This window comes from Dipodomys ordii, unplaced genomic scaffold (assembly GCF_000151885.1).
Source record: "Dipodomys ordii isolate 6190 unplaced genomic scaffold, Dord_2.0 Scaffold128, whole genome shotgun sequence".
Lineage (NCBI taxonomy): Eukaryota > Metazoa > Chordata > Mammalia > Rodentia > Heteromyidae > Dipodomys > Dipodomys ordii.
The window spans coordinates 1066523-1078156 of NW_012267344.1; the positions used below are offsets into that span (position 1 = coordinate 1066523).

Below are 11634 nucleotides of genomic sequence, written 5' to 3' on the forward strand. Positions count from 1 at the left end.
GGCACCCCGGCGGCCTGGCTCCACCACGGGGGCTCGGGGGGCTGGGAGGGCCCCAGGAGGCCGGGGAGGTGCCGGAGGGGGGGCCGGGGGGCTCCCGGGGACCCCGAGGTGTGGCCCGGCTCCGGACAGAGCAGCAGCGGCAGCAGCAGCGGCCAGGCCAGGAGAGCCAGGGCCCACGACGACGACGACGCCATGGCGACGGCGCCAGACCCCCACGTGCGTCCCACGTGCGTGCCTGCGCATGCGCGCAAGGACTCCATGGCGAGGGCGCCCGGGTCCCGCGTGCGCATGCGCGTGGGGTTCTGCAGGGGGCAACGGGCTCTGCGTGCGCAGGTGGGGGGGGGAAGGGGGAGGAGCTCTGCCGGGCTGGACCTCCGCAGGGCTCCCCTGTCAACCCGGCTCATCCAGGAGATCTGGATGAGATCTGGAGGGTCGTGGTTCGAAACCAGCCTCCAGGGACCACCACAAAACAAAAAGCCGGAAGCGGAGTCGTGACTCAAGTGGTAGAGCACCCACCTTGAATGATGGGTAGGTGTGCGGGGGAAGGTCAGGGATCAGCAAGAGAGACAGAGGGGGGGAACGAAGGGGGGAGAGGGGGAGAGAGATGCAGGGCCACGGGCACTCTCTCTCTTGGTGGTGGTGGTTGTTTACACGCCAGGCTGGTGGTGCTCTAACTAGTTGAGCCACACCTCTGAGTTCTTTTTGCCTTTCTGTCAGTCCTGGGGCTCGAACTCTGGGCCTGGGCGCTGTCCCTCAGCTCTTCAGCTCAAGGCGAGTGTTCTACCACTGGAGCCACAGCGCCACTTCCAGTTTTCTGGTGGTTTATTGGAGATCAGAATCGCATGGCCTTTCCTTGCCTGGGCTGGGTTTGAACCGTGATCCTCCAGATCGCAGCCTCCTGAGTAGCTGGGGTGCCAGGCGTGAGCCCCTGGGCGCCTGCCTGGCGGAGAATGATTTCTGTATGTGTCTTTTAAATACGGAACCCTGCATGGATTTGCGGGTTGTCCTGAAAATTCCTTCTTAAAATACGAGAAGTCTTGGGCCGTAAAAGAGTGGCCAATGTGGCTATGATTAAGTTTTTGGGGTTTGTTTTTTCTTTTCATCAAAAGACACCATAGGATTGGAGGTGTGGCTCAAGTGATAGGGCACCAGTCAAGCAAGCTGAGAAGACCATGAAGCTCTGAGTTCAAACCCCAGTACCATCAAAAATAATAATAATAGCCAGGTGTGGTGGCTCACGCCTGTCATCCTAGCTACTCGGGAGGCTGAGATCTGAGGATCATGGTTCAAAGCCAGACCAAGCAGGAAAGTCTGTGAGACTATCACCAATGAAACCACTCAGAAAACCGGAAGTGGCACTGTGGCTCAGGTGGTAAACAGCCTTGAGTGAAAATTTGTGTATGTGTAATACAGGGGCTTGAACTCAGGGCCAGTGTGATGTCCCTTAGTTTTTTTTGCTCAAGGCTGGTACTCTATCACTTGAGCCACAACCTCCCTCTTTGGGGATGGGGGGTGGGGGGGTGAGAGGGATGAGGGGAGTGATTAATTGGAGATAAGAGTCTCAAAAAATTTCCTGCCCCAGCTGGCTTCAAACCATGATCCTCAGATCTCTGCTGCTTAAGTAGCTAGGATGACAGGTATGAGCCACCGGTACCCGGTGGAACACACTTTTAAGGATCTCCAGAAAGTTCTCCCTGAAGAAGTTAACATCTGGAACTAGATCAAACTTGGTCCTGCTGTCTATGTAGCTAAGTATGTTTTTTTTTTTTTACATGGAAAATTTGCAACCAGTTTCATGATAGAGGACACTAACTTTGATGTCATTCCCCTGAAAGAATTCTGTTTTTCTCCTTAGTAGGCCTGAAGTCAAAAAAGCAAGCAAGCAAGCAAGCGAGGGAGGAATAAAAGTGCCAGGTATCACGGTGTATGACGGTAGTCCAGTACTCGAGGGGCTGAGATAGGAGGATTCTTGGAGACCAGTCTGAGCAACATAGCCAGATCTTGAGTTAAAAAGGAAAATCTTCCTTTTTTTCAATTTCTATTATAGTTTTAGACTTCATCAGTAAAGTTTTAGAGGAATTTGTTTGTTTTTCTTAGTATATAAGAAACGACATAACAATCTCATCTCTTAGGGCTCAAAGCCTAAAATATTTACCATCTAACCCTTTACCATTACCCTCTCAAAAAAAAAAAATGCAGATTGGAGTCACATTGGTGGTTCACACCTGTCATCCTAGCTACTCAGGAAGCTGAGATCTGAGGATCTCTGTTCAAAGACTGTCCGGCCAGGAAAGTCCAAATGGTGTTGATTTCCAATTAACCAGCAAAAAGACAGAAGTGGAACCATGGTTCAAATGATAGAGCACCAGCCTTGATTGAAAAAGCCAAGGGATCTAGTCTCTAACCCTAATCCCAGTTCCAGTACACACACACACACACACACACACACACACACACACACACACCACGGGCTTACCAGTTTGAATCCCTGTTTTCAGTTCTTCGGAATATATGCCTCGGAGTGGAACTTTTGGATCATCTGGTAATTCTATGTTTTAATTTCTCCGGGAACTGCCTGCAGTCTCTTCCATCGTCAGTGTCATTTTACATTCCCATAAGCAAGACAGAGCTTTCCGATTTCTTCATGTCCACACCAACACTTGTTATTTTTTTTTTTTTAATGTGGCATACAGGGTTGGGTGTTATAGCTTATTATGTCTCCAGTTCGAGTTACTCAGGAGGCAGAAATCAAGAGGACTGAGGTTCCAGATCAGCTTGGGCAAAAATAAATAAATAAATTAGCAAGACCTCCCATCTCAACCAATAGCTAGGCATGCTAAAAATGTACGCCTGTAATTTCAGCTACTCCAAAGGTATAACTAGGAAGTTTACAACCTTAGCCATCCTGGGTAAAAAAATGTGCAAGACCTTTCCCCCCAAAATAACTAAAGCAAAAAAGACAGGGAGAGCATGGTTCAAGTGGTAGAGTGGCTATATAAGAAGTAAGGCCCTAGTTCGGCGCTGGTGGCTCACGCTTGTCATCCTAACTACTCAGGAGGCTGAGATCTAGAGGATCGTGGTCCAGCCTGGGCAGGAAAGGCAATGAGACTCTTATTTCCAATGAACCACCAGAAAACCAGAAGTGGTGCTGTGGCTCAAGTGGTAGAGCGTTTGTCTTGAGCTAAAGAGCTGAGGGACAGTGCCCAGGCCCAGAGTTCAAGCCCCATGACCCACCAAAAGAAAAAAAAAGAAGGCCCTAAATTCAACCCTTAGTACCATCCCTTCTGAAAATGTGGCATAAAAATTTCTCTGCCACTTGAACCACACTTTCACTTCCAGTCTTTTTCTGCTTACCTGGAGATAAGAGTCTTACAGACTTTTCCCGCCTGGGTTGTCTTTGAACTGCGATCTTCAAATCTCAGCCTCCTAAGTAGTTGGGATTACAGACATGAGTCACCAGTGTCCACCAAAACTCTTTCTTCATTGTTGGGAAGTTCTCATATTTAGCATTTGAAACACACTTCCTCTTATATTTATTAATAGCTCAATTCCAAAGACCCTTATGAACCCCTAGCTAGTTTAGGTGCAACAAACTTACTCAAATCTTCTTTTTCCTTCTGACTATATATTCAAAGTCCTTTTAAATTGGAAATCATAAGTTGGAAAATTTTTAAATGCATTCTGTTACTTGCAGTTTCTATAGAGCTTTAGTAACATTTGATCTTCAATTTTATTTCTTTACAGGCCTGTCATTCTCTTTTCTTTTCCTATCTTGTGTTTTTACAATCTTATCTTTGAGTGTTCTCATCTTTAACAAATAGATGCCTAGTAAATGCTTGGGAATTTTCCTTAGCTCGTTTTCTTTTCTTTTTTTTTGGGGGGGGGAGGCTGGTGTCCGGTTGTGGGGCCTGAACTCTGGGCCTGGGCGCTATCCCTCAGCTCTTCAGCTCAAGGCTAGCGCTCTACCACTTGAGCCACAGCAGCCACTTCTGGCTTTTTTCTTTTTGCATATGTGGTGCTGAGGAATCGAACCCAGGGCCTCATGCATGCAAGACAAGTGCTCTACCACTGAGCCACCTTCCCAGCCTCCCTTAGCTCCTTTTCTTTGGGAATTATAATTCCTTTCAGTTAGATATTTTATTTTCTTCCTTTCCATTTCTTTTCTTTCCTTTCCTTTCTTTTCCTTCCCTTTCTCCTCCTTCTCTTTCCCCTCCCTTCCCTCATTCCTTCTGTCCTCCCTCCTTCCCTCCTTCCTTTTGCTTTCTTCCTTCCTACCCACCCTTCCTTTCCTCCTTCCCTCCCTTTCTTCTTTCCTTCCTTCTCCTCTTCCTCCTCCTTCTACTGGCACTAGGGTTTGAACTTAGGATCTCCTTATTAATTTAGCCACACCTCCTGCCTTAAAATTTTCTTACTACGCCGTTTTTAATTAAAAAAAAAAAGCCAGGGGCTGATGGCTCCCACCTGTAATGCTAGCTATTCAGGAGGCTGAGATCTGAGGATCATGGTTCAAAGCCAGCCCCAGCAGGAAAGTCTGTGAGAATCTCATCTCTAACCACTAAAATGATCGTAGTGGAGCTCGAGAGTGCTCGCCTTGAGCATAAAAGCCCCAGAACTGGCACACACACAGACAAAATATTTTTGTGCATCAACTCCATCCTTCCTTGTATTTTACTTATACTTTGGTTCAGATTTTCTATTTGGCTTCTTCCACCCCCATCTGAGAACTGTTTGTTGTACCCTTCACAGTTGTGGTTTGAATGCTGGGCAATGTGTGTGTATGTGTGTGTGTATATGTGTGTGCGTGTTTTCTTAAGTAGGTCTACGAGGATATAATTCACATATCACACAATCCGCTCATTTCAAGCACACATTCCAATGGTTTGGGTGTGTTCACAGAGTTATGCAACTATCACCACAATAACTTTTAGAACATGTTCATCACCCAAGAAAGAAACTTTATAACCATTAGCAGTTGCTCTCATTTCTCTCATGCTTCACCCCAGCTCTTAACCTACCATCCCTTCCTCCTGAAAATGTCCTTCCTTCCTTTCTTCCTTCCTTCCTCCCTCCCTCATTCCTTTTGTTTGTTTTTTTGGGGGGGTGTGTGTGTGTGTAGGTCAGAGATCAGGACTCCAACTTGCTACCAGACACTTTCACTCATTGGCTGGTGTTCTACCAACTGAGCCACACCTCCAATCAATCCTTCTTCCTTTTTTCCTTCCTTCATTCCAGTACTGGAACTTGAATTCTAATTTCCTTCATCTGCATGTGGCTATGCAGTTTTCTAATATCATTCATTAAAGAAACTGGTGCCAGAGGCTCAAGCCTGTCATCCTAGCTACTCAGGAGGCTAAGATCTGAGGATCGAGATTCAAAGATAGCCCAGACAGGAGTCAAAGAGACTCTTATCTCCAGTGAACCACCAGAAAACTGGAAGTAGCACAGTGGCTCAAGTGGTAGAGTGCTAGCCTTGAGCTGAAGAGCTCAGGGACAGCATCCAGGCCCTGAGTTCAAACCTTGTAACAGGCACACACACACACACACACACACACACACACAAAATCTAAGGGACAGTGGCCAGGCCCTGAGTTCTGGCTCCATCACAAAAATAAGAACCAAATAAAAATAAATAAAAAATTCAAGAACAGAAGGCAATCTGAAATTTTAGTTTCTTTGGTTAAAAAATCTATAATTTCCTTGAAATAATTTCATAATTATAACTGCAGGGTTGATGTCATTTGAAGTAAAGATGTTCTATCTGATCCTTTGGGCTGAAGAATTTCAACATAATTGGAATTAACAGCTGGGTGCCAGTGGTTCATGCCTATACCTGTAGCTACTCAGGAGGCTGAGATCTGAGGATCACAGTTCAAAGCCAACCCAGACAGGAAAGTCCATGAGACTCTTACCTCCACAAACCATCAGAAAACTGGAATTGGAGCTGTAGCTCAAAGTGGTAGAGTGCTAGCCTTGAGAAAGCTCAAGACAGCCCAAGCCCTGAGTTCAAGTCTTATAATAATATACAACAGATTCATCAAAACTCTTACATAAATGCTAGGAGGTTGCATGGAAAAAGTGAGCCCCTGACAATTTAATTCATTGGAGATAATTCTCAGCTACTTCTAGGCAATAATGCTTGCTTTCCATTGTATTTGGGTAGAAAGTATTTAGTTGAGTAGCTGAACCAGCCTTGGGGGGCAGGAGTGGATGAAAAGGTGAGAAACAGAAATTCTTGGTTAAAACTGCAGACTTCATTCGGGAACACAAAACCTTCACAAGTCATCTCTTGGACTTTGAGCCACATAACTTTCCTTAAAAAGTATGCATTTCTCCCACAAAATTTTGCTGTGGATTGTGTTTATTGAGAAGTGAGCTGGACAACTATGAGGAGGTTTATTTGATGGCATACTGTACTGGAAATCTGAAGACCGGCAGTGGGTTTAAATTTCAACCGTGTGTGTGTGTGTGTGTGTGTGTGTGTGTGTGTGTGTGTGTGTGTTACCAGGCTTTGAACTTCCAGCCTCCTGTTTGCTAAGCTCCCTTCCTATCCGTCTAGTTCTTGGGGTTTAAACTCAAGAGTCAGGGGGCCTGGGCATTTGTCCCTTTAGCTCCTTTCACTCAAGGCTAGTGGTGTACCATTTGAGTCACAGCTCCACTTCCTGCTTTGGGGTGGATAATGTGGAGGTAAGAATCATGGACTTCCCTTCCCCAGGCTGGCTTCAAATCAGGATCCTCAGATCTCAGCCCCCCCCCGCCCCCGAGCAGCTAGGATGCCTGGTAGGTGTGAGCCACCAGTGCCCAGCTCACTCTGCCTGTAAGAGGGCCTTCCAGCAGGTCCCACTCCCCCAAGACAGGGAAGAACCCATGGCCGAGGGCAGCCCTGGCATCTCTGGAAGAAGACGCTCTTGGATGGCTGTGTCTTCTGACCTGGACAGAGAAGAAATAACTCCTCCTCCGCCTTCATCTGTTTGAAATCCCGCTCTGACTTGAGGGCGCTGCTCTGGAGGAGTGAGGGGCCTCCCCAAGTCAGTCCCAGAGAGGCCCAGCCATGACTGGCTCGACGGCGACCACACCGGAAGTGCGGCCTGACAACCGGAAGTCGGGTGTGTCTGTCAGGGATGGTTACCTGACAGGGGCCATTCGCTCCGGTGATGGCTTTTTTTTGGTCCTTCTTCTCTCCTCTGGCTTCTCCCCCCGGTGTGGAAATGATGGAAAAGACATCTGTCCACTCAGGTAAGGAATCTGGTCGCGCCATGTCTGCTATTGCTGCAGGTGCGGCCTGTTTCCCGCCCGCTCCCCCCATGGACCTTAAGTCCCACCCATCGCCTACGTAGAGCCTAAGCCACGCCCACCGCCACGTGGAGCCGAAGCCCCTCCCATTACCCACGTGGTACACTAGCCCCGCCCATCGCCTACACCGAAGCTCCACTCACTGCCCACGTGGAGCTGAAACCCCGCCCATCGCGTACGCAGCGTCAGAGCCCCGCCCACCTCGACGTGGCGCCAAAGCCCAGGGCTGAGGAAGCAGGTGTCATGGCCGCCCATGGCGACGCTTCCCTGGGCCTCCTGGCCGGGCTGCTGCTCTTCCTACAGCCCAGACTTAGCCAGGTGTCCTCGGGGAGTGGCAAGGAAGACCATCCACCTACAGGGGCGCCAAGTTCCCCACTGATCCCCCAGTTTGGGGCTGGTCAAACACCACCCCAGCTATCCTCCTTTCCCACAGGTGACTCGTGGGGTGTCAGGCGAGGGTTGAGGCGGCCAGGTGGGACCTGGGGCCACCTGGGAGGCTGGGGAACAGCTCCCAGTGTGTGTGTACAAGGGAGACAGCAGAGTCAAGCTTGGGGTTCAAGAGAACACGGCCAACTTCTTGAATGTCCTTGGGACACAAGAAAGCCTTAGGCCTTGATGATTTGTGCATGTGTGTGTGCATGTGTGCGTGTGTGTGTGCATGTGTGTGTGCGTGTGTGTGTGTGTGGTGTGGATGTTCTGGGGCTTGAATTCAGGGACTGGTCTCTGTCCCTTATCCCTTAGCTTTGCTTTTCTTTTTCTTGCTCAAGGTCGGCTCTCTCCCACTTGACCCCACAGCTCCACTTCTGTCTCTCCCCCCCCCCCTTTATCACTGGAGATAAAGTGTCTCTTGGAAATTTCCTGCCCCTGGGGCTGGCCTCCAACCTTGATCCTCAGGTCTCAGCCTCTCCTGAGTAGCTAGGGTTGGAGATGGGAGCCAAGGGCACCCCTCAGACCTGATTCTCTTTACTGTCCTCGCCCAGCATGTGGCCGCCCCCTCCAAAAGATTGTAGGAGGAATGGACGCGGAAGAGGGCAAGTGGCCCTGGCAGGTGAGCGTGCGGATCAGAAACACGCATGTGTGCGGAGGGTCTCTCATCACCGCCCAGTGGGTGCTCACCGCAGCCCACTGTATTTTCAGGTAAGGGATGGGCAGGTAGACAAGGGAGGGCTGGGGAGGTGTGCCCCACCCTTCTCCATTTACGATCGAGAGTACCATTGACCTGGCAAGTTGGCAAATGAACCAACAAGAGAAGGGACCTAGAGGATTCTGGTTATCTTGTTACTAGAAATTTTTAGGGAGTACAGGCAACATTTTTGGAGAGATCAAGGAGGGCTTTTGAGGTGGCTGGTGCCTATAATCCTTAGCTACTCAGGAGGCTGAGATTGGAGGATTGCAGGTTCAAAACCAGCCTGAGCAGGAAAGTAAGTGATACTTTCTCTCTCTCTCTCTCTCTCTCTCTCTCTCTCTCTCGCCAGTCTTGGGACTTGAACTCAGAGCCTGGGCACTGTCCCTGAGCTTCTTTTGCTCAAGGCTAGCACTCTACCCCTTGAGCCACAGCACCACTTCCAGCTTTTTCTGTGTCTGTGGTACTGAGGAATCGAACCCAGGGCTGCAGGCATGCGAGGCAAGCACTCTACCACTGAGCCACCTTCCCAGCCCATCTTATCTCCAGTTAACCAGTAAAAAAAAAAAAAAATCCAGAAGTGGAGGTGGGTCTCAAATGGTAGAGCTTCAGTCTTTTTTTTTTTTTTTTGGCCCGGTCGTGGGGCCTGAAATCTGGGCCTGGGTGCTGTCTCTCAGCTCTTCAGCTCAAGGCGAGCGCTCTACCGCTTGAGCCACAGCGCCACTTCCGGCTTTTTTCTTTTTGCTTATGTGGTGCTGAGGAATCGAACCCAGGGCCTCATGCATTGCAAGGCAAGCGCTCTACCACTGAGCCACCTTCCCAGCCCCTACAGCTTCAGTCTTGAGTGAAAAAAACAAAGGAACAGAGCCCAAGCCCTGAGTTAAAATCCCGGTAATGGCACGTGCATGCGCGTGCACGCACGTGCACACACACACACGAATATACAAATAAGAGAGCTTCTAGTTAGAGGTGGGGCAGCTAGCATGCAGAGGAAAGCTGGAGCCACATTGGGGAAACATCCAAAATGGTGGAAAGGGCCTAGGCGTGAGTGGAAGGGGCATTGTCCTCTTTCTTACAGCCAGTTCCAGTATACGGTCAAGATGGGAGATCGGAGTATTTATCCAACGAAAAGGAGTCTGGTGGTTCCCATTCACCGAATCATTATCCATCCTTACTTCTCCACGACTTCAAGCGTTGTAAACGACCTGGCCCTCCTCCATCTCCTCCACCCCGTGAACTTTTCCACTGCCATCTACCCGATCTGTGTCCCTGAAGAAGCTTTTAGGGTGGAAGCTGGGACTAGGTGTTGGGTGACCGGATGGGGCAAAACCAGAGAAGGTGGTAAGATTTCCAGGGCTGCCAGAGGGAGAAGCAGCTGGAACCCTGGAGTAGCTACAAAGGCTGATGGGGAGGGACGGAGGGAGACAGATTGCTGGACAGGTGTGGGTGAAAAGGAAGCAAATTAGCTGCAGTCAGAGTCCTGATTCCTGGCTGACTTGCCACACACACACACACACACACACACACACACACACACCCCAAAACTGGGTTGAGATGTTTGCTTTCAGCACAAATAGTTGATGGGGGAAATGGAATTGTTTCCGCCAGGAAGAAGAAATGAGTCTTCTTTGGACTCACTTGCGTGAAGTGTCCTGGACTGGTGTGGGTATTGTTATTCTGTTGGTTGGTTTTCTTTTTTGTGTGTGTTAGTTGTGAGACTTGAACTCAGGGCCTGGGCGCTGTCCCTGAGCTCTCTTGCTCCAGGCTAGGGCTCTACTACTTTGAGCCACACCGCCACTTCCTGTTTTCTGGTGTTTCACTGGTGATAAGAGTCTCATAGACTTTCTTGTCTGGGCTGGCTTTGAACCAGGATTCTCAAATCTTAGCTAGGATTATACAGGCTTGAGTCACCGTCACCCAGCTCCCTTTCCCTCTTCGGAAATAATTCTTTTTCCTATCTTTCACCTTTTCCCCTCTGTGAGCCTCTTAACTCTGTCTTACCCATGTCAACTTTGGGCTTTGGATTTTAGCTGTATGGAGTGGAAACCAAATTCTCTGGTCCACCTTCTTCGAAGGGGCGTGGCTTTGGGGGTGGAGCTTGCAGCCCACCTGGGCAGCTCCACCCACCCTGTTCATCCTCTTCCTGCATGATTGACAGGACTTCGGTCAGAAGTCCTCCAGGAGGTGGACCAGGAGCTGATTCATTACCAGGAATGTAACCGGATGATGCAGAAGGCCTTGTCATCTCAGAAAACACTAGTCATGAAAGGCATGCTTTGTGGCTATTTGGAAACTATGAAGGATTCTTGTCAGGTAAGCTCTCTCTGTCTCATGTGCCTACCTCCTCCATCACCTCTTGCTTGATGATTTGGGGGAGAAACCTTCCTAGTTCCCCTGAGTTGGTTTAGTCTACTTGCCTCTTTGTGTGTGTGTGTGTGTGTGTGTCCTGGGGCTTGAATTCAGGGCTTGGGCACTGTCCCTAGGCTGCTTTTTGCTCTACCACTTGAGCCACAGCTCCACTTCCAGCTTCTCTTTGGTTATTTGCATGGCAATAAGAGCCTCACAGACTTTTCTGCCCGGGGCTGGCTTCAGATCCTCAGATCTCAGCCTCCTGAGTGGCTTGGATGACATGCATGAGCCATGCCATGGGCCTGTGGCTGGTTCTCCTATTCAAAGAAGCCTGGGGTGGGCAGCGCGGGGCCTCGGGGTCCCCTTCCTAACATTTGTTTGTTTCCTCCTCTTTTTCTCCAGGGTGACTCTGGGGGCCCCATGTCCTGTGAGTTGAATAACACCTGGCTGCAGGTGGGAATCGTGAGCTGGGGTGTGGGCTGTGCCAGGAAAGGCTACCCCGGAGTGTACACCGATCTTGGCTTCTATAGCAAATGGATAAAAGCAGTGGTGAACCTGGCTACCTGTCTTCATCCAATGCTTTTCCTCCTCTTGCTCCTGCTGCTTCTGATTCTGTGACATCTGGGAACCTCTGGACCTCTCCAGCCTCACTCCCATTCTGTGTCTGAGTCTCCCGCTCGGCCTTCCTCCCAACTTCCTTCCCTTCTCAATATTCTTCTTCCAATGGGCTGCCCCGCCATGGAGCAGCCGCAGTGGACAGCGCGAGATCCCTGGGCTCTGATCGCAGCCAGCTAGGTATGACTCTGAGAGAGAGAAAGAAAAGAAGGCGCCATGGCCAGCTTCTGCCAGGGTGCCAAGTCCGGTGCTTGCCC

General features: G+C 49.7%; 2 protein-coding genes across 2 annotated transcripts in view; one reads left to right on the forward strand and one right to left on the reverse strand.

Moving 5' to 3' along the window:
- The window catches only part of LOC105996207 (serine protease 44-like), a 5221-nt gene extending 5027 nt beyond the window's left edge, over positions 1 to 194 (reverse strand). Inside the window, exon 1 of the mRNA XM_013030222.1 lies at positions 20 to 194. Within this exon, the coding sequence (XP_012885676.1) occupies positions 20 to 194 (175 nt within the window). The remainder of the gene's footprint in view (positions 1 to 19) is intronic.
- A 7059-nt stretch (positions 195 to 7253) lies between these two features.
- On the forward strand, positions 7254 to 11380 carry LOC105996208 (serine protease 42-like). The gene is made up of 6 exons (XM_013030223.1): positions 7254 to 7272; positions 7400 to 7723; positions 8271 to 8427; positions 9492 to 9754; positions 10572 to 10726; positions 11165 to 11380. Exons 1-6 carry the CDS (start codon positions 7254 to 7256, stop codon positions 11378 to 11380), a joined length of 1134 nt encoding a protein of 377 aa, XP_012885677.1.
- The last annotated feature ends 254 nt before the right edge of the window (positions 11381 to 11634 follow it).